Source organism: Nyctereutes procyonoides, unplaced genomic scaffold, assembly GCF_905146905.1.
Source record: "Nyctereutes procyonoides isolate TBG_1078 unplaced genomic scaffold, NYPRO_anot_genome, whole genome shotgun sequence".
Classification (NCBI taxonomy): Eukaryota; Metazoa; Chordata; class Mammalia; order Carnivora; family Canidae; genus Nyctereutes; species Nyctereutes procyonoides.
The window spans coordinates 50,057,252-50,069,448 of NW_026575142.1; the positions used below are offsets into that span (position 1 = coordinate 50,057,252).

General features: G+C 40.3%; 1 protein-coding gene across 5 annotated transcripts in view; it reads right to left on the minus strand.

Moving 5' to 3' along the window:
• The window catches only part of DGKG (diacylglycerol kinase gamma), a 205,836-nt gene that overhangs the window by 138,151 nt on the left and 55,488 nt on the right, over positions 1-12,197 (minus strand). For all 5 annotated transcript variants that reach the window (XR_008662175.1, XR_008662174.1, XR_008662173.1 and 2 more), the window contains exons 4-6: positions 9,221-9,383; positions 8,595-8,657; positions 566-736 (exon numbers count right to left, since the gene is read on the minus strand). Coding sequence is in view for 2 of the 5 variants with exons in the window: in XM_055308224.1 (XP_055164199.1) it covers positions 566-736; positions 8,595-8,657; positions 9,221-9,383 (397 nt within the window). In the remaining 3 variants the exon portion in view is untranslated. The remainder of the gene's footprint in view (positions 1-565; positions 737-8,594; positions 8,658-9,220; positions 9,384-12,197) is intronic.

Sequence of the window (12,197 nt, forward strand, 5' to 3'; positions counted from 1 at the left end):
GAAACCAACTTCAGTAATATTATGAAACCAAGCTCAACTCCCTTACTTAACTAGTCCCTTTTCTCTAGAGGTCAAAAAAACTTGGGGTAAGGGTAGGTGAAGAAATAGAAATAAGCTTTAACAAGATAGAGGTTGATCAAGAAAAAGGAATTCCTCAAACTTAAAGAGCTGCTTGGGCATAGAATAGGAGAAGGAAGATAGGTGTTGAATAGCCTCCCTTGAAAAATATGAGAAGGAAGGAGATTTCTGGCTGGAGGCTTTTGGGAAGTCCTGCCAGCAAAGGAAGGGGGTCTTGACCCCTTGTAGAGACTTCTCTCCTTTTCAAATCCTGATTCTTAATACCAAGGTCTCAGATGCACTTCCTACTCTCTATACAACTGGTATTATATCCCAATATGGATTGCAAGAAATGTTGATTTCACTCCTGGAGACAGGACAGAAACACCTTCCCCAAGCAGATGTCACCAATACCCATGATCCCAGATCAATCTCCAGCATGTTTAGAATGAAATCAATATCTTCTTCTAGGAAAAAGTTGAAGCCCCTTGACAGGGTGAGCACTTACATTCCAGCTTATCCTGCGGTCTCCCAGTCTCCAGTAGGGACAGGTAACACACGACATCCTTCAGGTATACTATTGGGGATTCTGAGCCTGGAGATGGAGCAACAGGGTTTCCTAGGAGGGTTGCAGCCACTTGGTCTTTAGCTGGCACTTGCTTCTCAGTGATCTTTGATTCTGTGATAGGCAAAAGGAAACCATCCAAAGGCACTCAATGTTTAGCAAATATCAAACCCCTTTGCTGCTCCATCATTTTTTTTTTGATAGAGGAAAGAATTTTATACAAGTGTCCTCAAAAGTGTTGGTTACTTAAACATGATCAAATCAGTGGCCCTAGAAATCTAGTTTGTAGAGTTCATACTCTGAATGGACCCCATCCTGACCCTTTTAGAATCTATATCCTTGTAAGAAATTTACCTATATCCAATGAATTTTCAGAAAAGATTAATAATAATTTTTAATAATATCAATAGCCAACACGTAAGTGCCATTTAGCCTAATTGTTGGGGAACACACTCAGTTTGTAGCGTTTTGGCTAGGATTCCAAAATCCAGACTATTGGTAATTCACCAATATACTCTCTCGCAATTTTCTTCTCAAATACATTTAAAGATAAATAAAAAGATGAATATTCAAAAGAGAAAACTGGAATCAACAATCAATGAGTTTACAGAAATTAGGAAGAATTTTGACTAGCTGCAAGCTTAATCATTTGGATTAAGAAAATACAGAAGGTGGTTGATCATACCACAGGAACAGAGGAAGTTTTCCCTCTGGAGATTTCTTTCTCTTAGGGAGGAAAATACTGTCTCTCTTCTACTCTTTGTCCTCTATTTCAGAAACATGAGGTTATTCCTAATTAGAAAACTGGGCACCTATATTTTACTGTGGAATTATAATTTCTTGAGGCACTTTAAGGGTTATCTCTCTTCTCACAGTCTCTCTAGACCCATGCCCAACAGAAATGATCTCTTAGTATCCAGTAAGAGAGTGCAACTCACAGAAAACACAGGGAAAAGTAAGAGGAAGACTGGCAGTGGCAAATCCACTTAGGTATTGAACCACTAAGTAATGGAGTACTGAAGGCATAAGCAGAGGAAGAGACAACCCCAACAGTAATGCCTGCTAGGGAAGGCCATGCTACCAGTACACTTTTTTGTTCAGAGAGCCAAAGTGCCAGGCAAAGGCAAGCAGTTCACATCAGGCTAGTAGAGCTGTGCTACATGAAAGCCTACTGGGTCCTAGGAGTTGGGTTGTGATCTGAGAAAGGAGTTAACCATGATCCAGATGGACAGTGAGTGAGACCACTGTCTCACTGACACACTCTGTATGTTGCAAGGGGCCCTGTGAAGAGATGACAGAGCTTATGAAACAGAGCTGCAAAGAAGGAAAGGAAGCTCCATCCTGAAGTCTCCAAAAACCAGATCTTTGGAAACAATTTCCTACTGGACCAGACCCTCAGGAGGTTTCAGGAAGCTATAACCTCTATTAAGTAAGGGCAGAAAGCCCTACTTGAGCAGGGGTGAGCAAGTTGAGATAAAAATACAATAGGATGAGATAAAAATAAGGATAATGATATAGGGAAATTGCAACAAAATTACATATGGAACAGAAGTAGTAAAATCATTACTGGAGGGAAAGTTAGGAGAAAAACATAATAGTATATAAGACAAATGTGAGAAATCCTTTGTTGGATAGCCCATTATACTTCAAGTTACTGTTATACCCTCAGATTATCCATCCATGGAAACTTTATTACAATGAATTCTATTTTGACCAAATTGGAATAATGTCCCATATTTATCCTTCTATTGAAACAACTAAAAAACTGGACAAAAGATATGAGAATAATGGTTCATAGGTCCCTGAATGTGGTAGCACCAACGGTGATCCCAAGAGATAAAAAATGAGATGATCCCTGAAATTGCCACATCATACCGTCCAGAAATAGTTTCTAGGCTATAGCACAGGGAAGTGGAACCTAGGAAGATCCTAGAAGTCTCTCTGAGTTGAGGAAGCAGAGTTTAGGGTCTGGGGGAGTCCAAGGTGGCTAGAGTTCACAGAGCACAGCACCAAACAAGAGGAAGCTGCTCAGAGAGAATTTCAGAGATTAGAGGGTCCCCTGTATCAGTGGAGAGTTTCCCTCCATTATTCAGCTGAGTAACAATTAGCACAGATGTGTGAGATCACCTGAGGCTGGGGAAAGAATCAGTATTGGAGGGAACAATCCATGGAATGCAGGAATAGTGTCTATTCTCACCAACCAAGGTAGAAAACTCTCATAACTCATGAGGCATTAGATAGAGTACTTAGAAGAGTTTTGCTTTGGTAGTTGAGTGAAATTAATAAATGCTTATCTGGTCCTGCCTAACAAAGCTTTAAAAGCTTGATCCAAAAAAGGTCAAACTATTTCCAAGTAACCTAACTGTGCCCCAAAGCAAAGGTCAAGAATTTTTATAAGAATACAAGAATATCCAATACCCAATGATGTAAAATTTTCAAAGTCTGGCATTTAATAAAAAACTGAAAAGTAAGCAAAGAAGCAAGAAAATATGAATAATAATGAGAAAAAGCAATTGACATGGAGCCAGAAATGACACAGATGATATAATAGGTAAAAACTTTAAGATAATGATTACAAGTGTATTCCATATGTCCAAGGAGCTAGAAGAAAAGATTGCACATGTTAAGTGGAGGCCTAAAAGATATTTAAGAAATGCCCACATCAGTTGTCTAACTTTGACGTGTGTGAAATGAAAAAATGCATTGAATAGGATTAGCAGTGGATTAAACATTGCAGAAGAAAAGATTAGTGAATTTGAATGACAGCAATAGAAACTATCCAAAAAGTCTTAAAAAAAAAGAATATCGTATCAGTGAGCTGTGGGACAACTTCAAATAGACATGAAACTGAAATACCTGATGAAGAGAGAAAGAAGTAGAAAAAAATGGAAGAAATAATGGCTGAAATTTTTCCAAATTTGTTAATATTTGATAAAAGCTATAGAACCTCAGGTCCAAGATGCTCAATGAACCTCAAACATAAGAAACATGAATAAAACTACACCAAGGAACATTAAAGACAAACTGATTAAAAGCAATGATAAAGAAATAATAAAAGAAGCCAGAGGAAAAAAGATACCTTATATAGAGAGAAACAAAGATGATAATGACTCTAGTTTTTTCACTGGAAAGAAAACAAGCTGAAAGCTAGTGGAACAACATCTTTAAAGTACTAATGGAAAAAAATCTGTCAATCTAGAATTCTTTTTAAAAAAATTTATTTACTTATTTGAGAGAAAGAGAGAGAGAGAATATGAGCAGGGAGGCAGGGGCAGAGGGAGAAGCAGACTCCCCACTGAGCGGGGAGCCTGATGTGGGGCTCAATTCCAGGACCCCAGGATCATGACCTGAGTTGAAGGCATATGCTTAACCAACTGGGCCACCCAGATGCCCCCATCAATCTAGAGTTCTTTACTTGGTGAAATATCTTTAGGGAAAAAAAAGGCAAAATAAAGAATTTTTCAGATGTACAAAACTATATAAAACTGCAATACAAGAAATGATAAAGAATATTTTTAATAGAATTATACCATATGGAAACCTAGATTTACACACAAGAATAAAGAGCACTAAAACTGGTAACCACATGGGTAAATATAAAAAAATATTTTTATTAGTTAAATCTCTCTAAAAGATAATTAACTATTGAAGCAAACGTAATAACAATGTGTTGTGTGGTTTATAATTTAACATAAATAGAAGTAAAATATATGATAAAAATAGCACAAAGGCCTAGATGGAAGAAATAGGGGTATATTGCGGTAAATTTCTTATAGCATATGCAAAGGGAAATATTACTTGAACATAGACTGTGATAGTTAAAAGTCACTAAAATTATATAATAATGAGTTATAGTCAATAAGATAAAAAAGGAGATAAGATGAAATCATAAATAATTCAACTAATTAAAAGAAGACAGAAAAAGAGAAAAAGGGAAAGAAAGAACAGATGAGGAATAAAAAACTAATAGCAAAATGATACTTTTAAACCTAACCATATCAATTATCACAGGAAATGTAAATGTTCAAAATCCTAACTACAAGGCAGAGATTGTCAGGTTAGATTAAAAAGAGAAGACCCAACTACATGCTTCCTATAAGAAAGTCAGTTTCAATATAAAGACACAAACATATTAAAAGAATCAAGAAAGATACCATTATAACTCCAGTTAATTAAAATGGTATCATTTATTATGAACATAATCATAATAAAGTAGATTTCAAAGCAAAGAGTATTACCAGAAACAAAGAGGGTCATTCATAACAAAGAGATCAAATCATCACAAGAACATAATAATCCTAAACATTCTACTCCTAGATCTTTACCTAAAAGGAATGAAAGCTGTCCATGCAAAGATTTACACAAAAATATTCACATTTTATATGTAATAGCCCCAACCTGGAAACAACCCAAATGTCCATCACTAAGTGAATGGATAAATAAACTGTGGAATATCTACCTATATATCAGAATACTAATCAGCATTAAAAATATGTTAATTATTGATACACCCAACCACATGGATAAATTTTAAAATTATGCTGAATGAAAGAAGCTACACTAGAAAGTATACATGCTGTATGATTCTATGTATAAAAATACAGAAAATGCCATCTAATCTATGGTGACAGCAAGCAGATGAGTAATAGTACAGAGGAGTGGGGGTTAGGGAGGGTGGGAGAAGGATAATAAGGTAACTTTAGGGATGATAGATATCTTCATGATATTGATGAGGTACTGGTTTATAGGCGTACACATATGCAGAAACTTATTAATTATATACTTTAAACATGTGAAACTCATTTAATACCAATTATACCTCACCAAAGCTGTTTTAAAACACTATTACAGCCTTTTCCAAAGACCCTTAGATTACCAGAATTATGACTGGGTCTTGAACCACTGTTCTAGTCTACACTGCGGTGTACTGTTCATTCCAGTCAGGGAAATGCTGGTGTGCTGAAGGAGAAGGCGCACATAGTCCTACTAGTGTTTTCCCTCCTCAAGCTACCTTATATGAAACACCTTCAACCTGAGCCATCTAAATCCCCTCAGGGATCATAAGTAATAAAAGACTAACACCCTCTTCCAGATTACAGAAGTTCTGTGTAGGTGCCATGTTCATAAACTCTTTTCCTTGAGGGTTCTTAGGCAGACCTGACTTATTCCACTTTCTCTCTTAGTCTCTGTATTATTCGTTGCCTTCCAGCTAAGGAATGTTGCATAGTGGAAAGAATACCAAGCTAGAGGCAGAGGCCTGAGTTTCTAGCTCTGTGTTTGTGCTAAATGATGTGTGATTTTGCACAAGTGGGCTTATTCCTACATCTAACCTCAAGATTTTTCATCTGTTGAAAAAGGGGCTTGTATAAAAATTGATGTTTACCAAAAACCTTGAATGACATGAAAAATGTTTGTGAGTATAATGTTAAGTGAAAACCAAAGCTGGTTCCAAAATTATATGTGTAGACTGATTCCAATTCGGTAAAAAATTTATAGAAAAAACCTGCAAGGACGTGTGTGTGTGTGTGTGTGTGTGTGTGTGTGTGTGCATGTATGTAACTGCCTTGGTAACTTATGGGTAGTTTTGATGTTTCCTTCTTTTTTGGTACCCTTCACAATTTTTACAATGTAAATGTGTTACTTATTATAATTGGGAAAAACTGAGAAAAAAATGGAAGGACTTTCTTAGAGTCCAATATTCCAAGGTGCTGAAACATCTCAAGAGCCTGAGAAACTAAATAAAAACCATGAGGCTGACGTTCACATTCTTTATCCCATTTAGTCTTGGGCACTCGGGGGAGGTGTATTCAGGCTTTCCCAGCTGACATCCTGACAATGACATGTTGCTCAAGGCTCTGAGTCAATGTCTGGACTCAGTGAAAGCCCCTCTGTTGTGCTTATGAACCCAATCATTCACCTGGTTTTGGAAATGAATAACTTGAAGTGGGCTGTTCTAGATTCCAGCCTGGAGATTGCTCTGATAGGCCTAAATAGGCATTATCAAATGAGAATCTAGTTTCCTCTGGCTTCTGCTTGGGTGACAAGAAAAGGCTGGGATTTTTAACAGATGGCCTGATCTAAGGTGATACCAGAACTTGGCTCTTCCTTACTGGCAGAGGTCCCTCTCTGTGGTATCCGTCTGTCCCTATCTTCCTGTTTCTGGTGAACAGGGGCATCTAATTAAGACATCCATGGAAGGTGGCCTAACAGGAAAAGGATTTTCTGCTTTAAATCTCAAGTCACAAAAGAAGAAAAAAATGCTGTATAACTCCCTGGGCCAGCAGTCAGATCACTACCCTTTCATTATGTGACCGCAGGAGATTGATACTCTCCCTAGACAAGGAAAATGGTACATCACAAATCACTCCTCCAGGAGGAAGTCTTTGGAAGTTGTTCTCAGACTCAGAACAATACAAATATTGCAAATAAACATGGTGGTCAAATAAGCCAGCGAAGTTCCATTATCATCATTGATTATATTTCTCAAATATCATATAATGACAGCATCCCCTTGGTTCCTTGGAAAATTCAGCCACTAAAACAAATAATGCTCAATTTAGAACCTCAAGGAATAAAGTATAATTTCTCTCAGGTTCCTCTTAAAGTTCCAGATACCTGGACCAAGAAAGTCTCTGGGTAAAGAATTTGGGTCCAAATGCTCTTCAAGACTGATTTTCTTGCTCAGAGTTTAGAATCTCAAGGATCCCAGTTCCACCCTTCTCTTCCTATCATGGGAGTAATTTATGTCGTAACATGCTTCTTCTATCCCATATAAGATTTAAGACTTATTTATAACTTAAATCCATTTAACCAAGAGGCCACAGACGTAGCATGGCTGGGTAGGATGCTGGGGAGGGCAGGTGGGTGAGCCATACCTTGTAGTCTTGCCCTGATGCTGCCCCTGAAGGCCTCAGAAAGGTACCAACGCTCATAATCCTTGCTTTGCAGGGCTCTATAAGAAGGCTGAAATTTGCTGAGCTTATGGTCCGGAGGCAACTCTCCTTTCCCAACCATGTTCTGCTTTTCATCCACAGATTTCATCTCACTAGTCCTTCAGTTACACACCAAAAACTCTATAATCCTTTCAATTGCCCTTTTTGCCAGGACTAGAAAAAAAGATTAGAACTACATCTAGTATCCGCTTGAAGAATTTCTCCCATCCTACCAGGTCCCTGGCAAATAGACCAAAATAATGTTAGTCAGTGGCCTTGCTCTTCCTCCTGACTTACTAAACCAGTGCATGTAAATACCTCCAATTCTCCCATCGAGGCCTTTGTGCTATTGCTATACATTTCACTCCTACATATTTTATAAACTGCGCAACACAATGTCATTTTTTTTTGCTTTAGCAGTTAATTACCTTTCAAAGAGATTTAACTAATAAGAAAAATATTCTTTGTATTTCCCCATGTGGTTACCAGTTTCAGTGCTCTTCATTCTCATGTGTAAACCTAGGTTTACATGTGGTTTAATTCAACTAAAAAGATTTCCTTTACCTTTCTTGTAGTACAGCTCATACAATTTTATCCACCTGAGCATAGCCTTACTTTCTTGCCCTACCCACCTCCAACCATCCACAGGCAGAGTCATCTGCTCAGTGCTAGCGCCCTCTTTATACACCTCTCAGACACACACGCACACATTCACTCAAACCCCCATCAAACACTTTTCTCCCCTTCTCCCCTTTCTGGCCCAGCAGACCCATTAGAAGTAAACCATTAGAAGACACATTAGAAGTAAATAGTTAACAAGCTGCCCTGTTTCAGGGCAAGTGAATAAAGAACCTGCATCAAGCCTCAGAATCCCAGCACATTAGAGTGGTGGAGGCCCCAAAGATGGAGGCGGACAAGAGCTGCTTAAAGGATATACAAAGACATGGAGACAAATTGCTGGTTAGAATTCCCCCTCCTCCCAAGGATGAGGTATTCCCCACTGCACCCTACCATGCTAATCTTCGATTACAAAGACTTACCTGTATCGGGGGCACAGGCCTCATCTGCTTTGGCAGCATTATCCACATTCTGTATGTTGGTATCTGGGGAATAAAAAGAAGATTTGAGGACCAGCCTATGCTCTCTAGCTTCCTAAAAAGACAGGGAGGCGACCGTCCTATGGGGTCTGGATCACTTGAGTTGTGTGTCTCTGAGCGTCATCTGGGTTCATGTAGACTTGTTGGGGTTGTTTGTGTCTCCCCCATTATAGCCCAAGCTTCAGGAAGACAGTGACCACACCTTCCCCTTCTCCTGACACTCTTAGGCTCACTCCAGCCTGGGTGCATGAACTGAATGTGCTCCATCCAAAGGCTTCTTGCAATCTCTGCAGAAGGTTCTCTTCCCCTTGCCATATGTTAGTTTGTGCTCCTTTTCTCCCCATCCTCTTTTGGGGATTTTTGCCTCTTTGTTCTTCTGAGAGAGCCATCAGACAGCGCTTCTTGTGAAGCCTCTGGGGAAAGGAGTCCTGTTCCCCTGGTCCTCATTCCCACCCCATAGGGAAGTTTCTATGCACAGGGAACCCCCCAGAAATGCAGCCTGTGCCTGTTGCAAATGCATTAGAGCTGCAAAATCTACCTTTCATCTTGGGGAACACTGGTCTACATACCTGGGCCACTGGCCTCATTGCTGGCCCCCTCCATTGGGTGGTCGGGGGTCTCCTGTCTGGGCTTCTGGCTGAAGGCCAGGAAGAGGTGCATGCTCAGTGGCTGAGGAAGGTCCACCTCCAGGTAAGCCCTCATGAACAGCTTAAAGACATCATAGCTAATTGGCTAAGGAGAAACAAAGAGGGAAAAGTCAGTGTAACGAAGCAAAGAGAGAAAAAGGAGAGATGAGAAACTGATGGTGGTGGTGGGGGGCAGGCAGGTGAAGAGAAATGAAAGGAAAACGGAAGTGGGGGGATTGGTGGGTGCAGGAATGAAAAGGCCAGGCAGGAGGTGATGGAGACTGGCAGGCACAGGGAGCAGAGGACTGGATGCAAGAAAAAGAAGACCCTGGTGGTTGCGTGTTGGGGCTTGCAGGAGGATTCTGTAACAAGACGAATCCAAAACCAGGTAGAAAGGGGGTAATGGGAAGCGGGCACTGCCAGTTGAGACCACAGAGGAGGGCTCTGCCTGAATCGAGGCCCACAAGCCAGACTGCCCTCTCATGAGGATCTGATCAGTGCCCTGGAATCCTAGTTAAGACGAAGAAGGATATAGTAGAAAACAGGAAGGAAAGATGGTTCTGTGATGTCTCCATGTTCTGCTTGAGGGATGTGATTCCTGAGTGTTCAGGTCTCAGAAAATATGAAAAGACAAGCTCCATCCTTCATTACTTTCATAACTGATCTTCCCTGGATGAACCTCAAGAGAACAGGAGAGGGTATGTGTCTGGCTCAGCTGCTCTCAAAACATGTCCTTGTGAAGGTTTTAGGCACTGGGAGAAGAACAGGAAGCCAGGGACAGAAGGTAGAATCAAGAAATGTGCCAAAAAAACTAGAACCTCTCCCTGTTGTATCTCTCCCACTACTGCCTGGCTTCTGGTCCCAGGCTGGGAGCAACCGTGCCAGAAAGGGCTGCTGTACTCAGCAAACACTCAACAAAGACAGTTTGCAGTGAGTCATCACTGGCTCGTGCTCGGATGGCATCAGATTCTTCATCAAATCGGCAGATGCTCCTGGAAATCACTGAGGAAGCTCTACTCTAAGATCTGCTGTGCAGGCTTTTGTAAATAATAACAGCCATGAGAATAAAATCCCTTTTTGGGAGCCTACTTGGCTCTTTCCAAAATGTTGATAGCATTTAACCCCTTGTCTCATCTAGAAGATCTGAGCCTTCCCAGAACTGAGAGGAGGCTTCAATATATACAGTCAGGTCTAGTGCACAAAGTTTTGGCCCTAAAAACAAGTAATGCCCTCCTGACCCCATTGGGAAGGAGCTCACAGGGCCATTTCTAATTACCCCAAGCTGTCCTTTGTAGAGTGGAGGAAGCCTGATTTGGTTGGACAGAGGACATTGCAGGCTCTTAGCAGATTAAGGGATCTCTAAGCAAATGGTGGATTCCTATTTCTTGTGACAATTACCAATCTGTCTCTATCCCTCTGTCCTTCCTGCCCCTGAGTCTGTGTCTCTCTTTCTGACCCTGTCTCCATAGCCTCATCCAAGTGCTCTTCCTCACATATCCTCCTCTTTTTTACTAGTCTGCAAAAGGAAAATCTTTTCCTCCCACTTTACAAGTGGAACCCACCCACTATGCCCCTTGATCTACCCTCCCTCCATCTGAAGGCATCTCCCAGCTTCTGCTTCTCTACCTGCAAGCATGTTCAAGGTCATTGTTCCAAAGAAATGGAAGGATACTCGAGTTACTAGCCGTGTCCTTTTTCTCTTCCCCTTCTATGTTCCCTGGCCAGACCACACTAGCCTTATTACCTCCTTAGTCCCATTTGGTTTAGGTTCTGAAACCATCACCTCTAAACCCATTCTCTTGAAGGCCATCAATTCAATTGTTTCTCTTCTGACTTGCTCATATTTGGCTTCTCTGTAGCATTCCATCCTTTCTTCTTGAAACTTTGTTTTCCATGGTGTTGTTTGTGCTATTTTGGTTCTCTTCATTCTCTACTTTGATTTGCTTTGATTTGAGTATTTGCTGATGGCACTGTCATTATTTTAAAAGTCTATTTTTTGCATTGTCTTTTCCTTCACCTTATTTATTTATTTATTTAGAAAGACTATCTATTCGTGAAAAGCGCGCACACACACACACACACACACACACACAGAGGCAGAGACATAGGCAGAGAGAGAAGCAGACTCCATGCAGGGAGCCTGATGTGGGACTCAATTCCGGGGCTCCAGGATCACGCCCTGAGTCAAAGTCAGACACTCAGCCGCTGAGCCACCCAGGCATTCCTCCTTCATGCTATTTAAACTGACAAGTACTGTTTACAATGTACAGCTGACCCTTGAACAATATGGGTTTGAGCTGTGCCAGCCATTTACATGTGGAATGTTTTTAAATAAATATAGTACAGTATTGTAAATGTATTTTCTCTTCCTTATGATTTCCTTGATGACATTTTCCTTTCTCTAGCTTCCTTTATTGTAGAATATAATACAGCATATCCATTACATACAGCATACTAAATCCATGTTAATCAACTATTTATGTTAAAAGTAAGGCTTCCAGTCAACAGTAGGTTATTAGTAATTAAGCTTTTAGGGAGTCAAAAGTTATATGTGGATTTCTGACTGTGTTGGGGGTTGGCAATCTTCACCCCCACATTATTCAAGGGTCAACTGTAGCTTTGAGCACCAAAGTGGCCTGTTAATCTTTTTATCAAATTGGGAACTATCAGCATTAAAATATTTCTGGAAGGGACACCTGGGTGGCTCAGTGGTTGAGCATCTGCCTTCGGCTCACTCAGGTCATGATCCCGGGGTCCTGGGATCGAGTCCTGCATCGAGCTCCCTGCAGGCAGCCTGCCTCTCCCTCTGCCTATGTTTCTGTCTCTCTCTGTGTCTCTCATGAATAAGTAAATAAAATATTTTTAAAATGTCTGGAAAACAGACTAAATTATTTTTAAAAAGAGAAAGTTTAAACAAAGC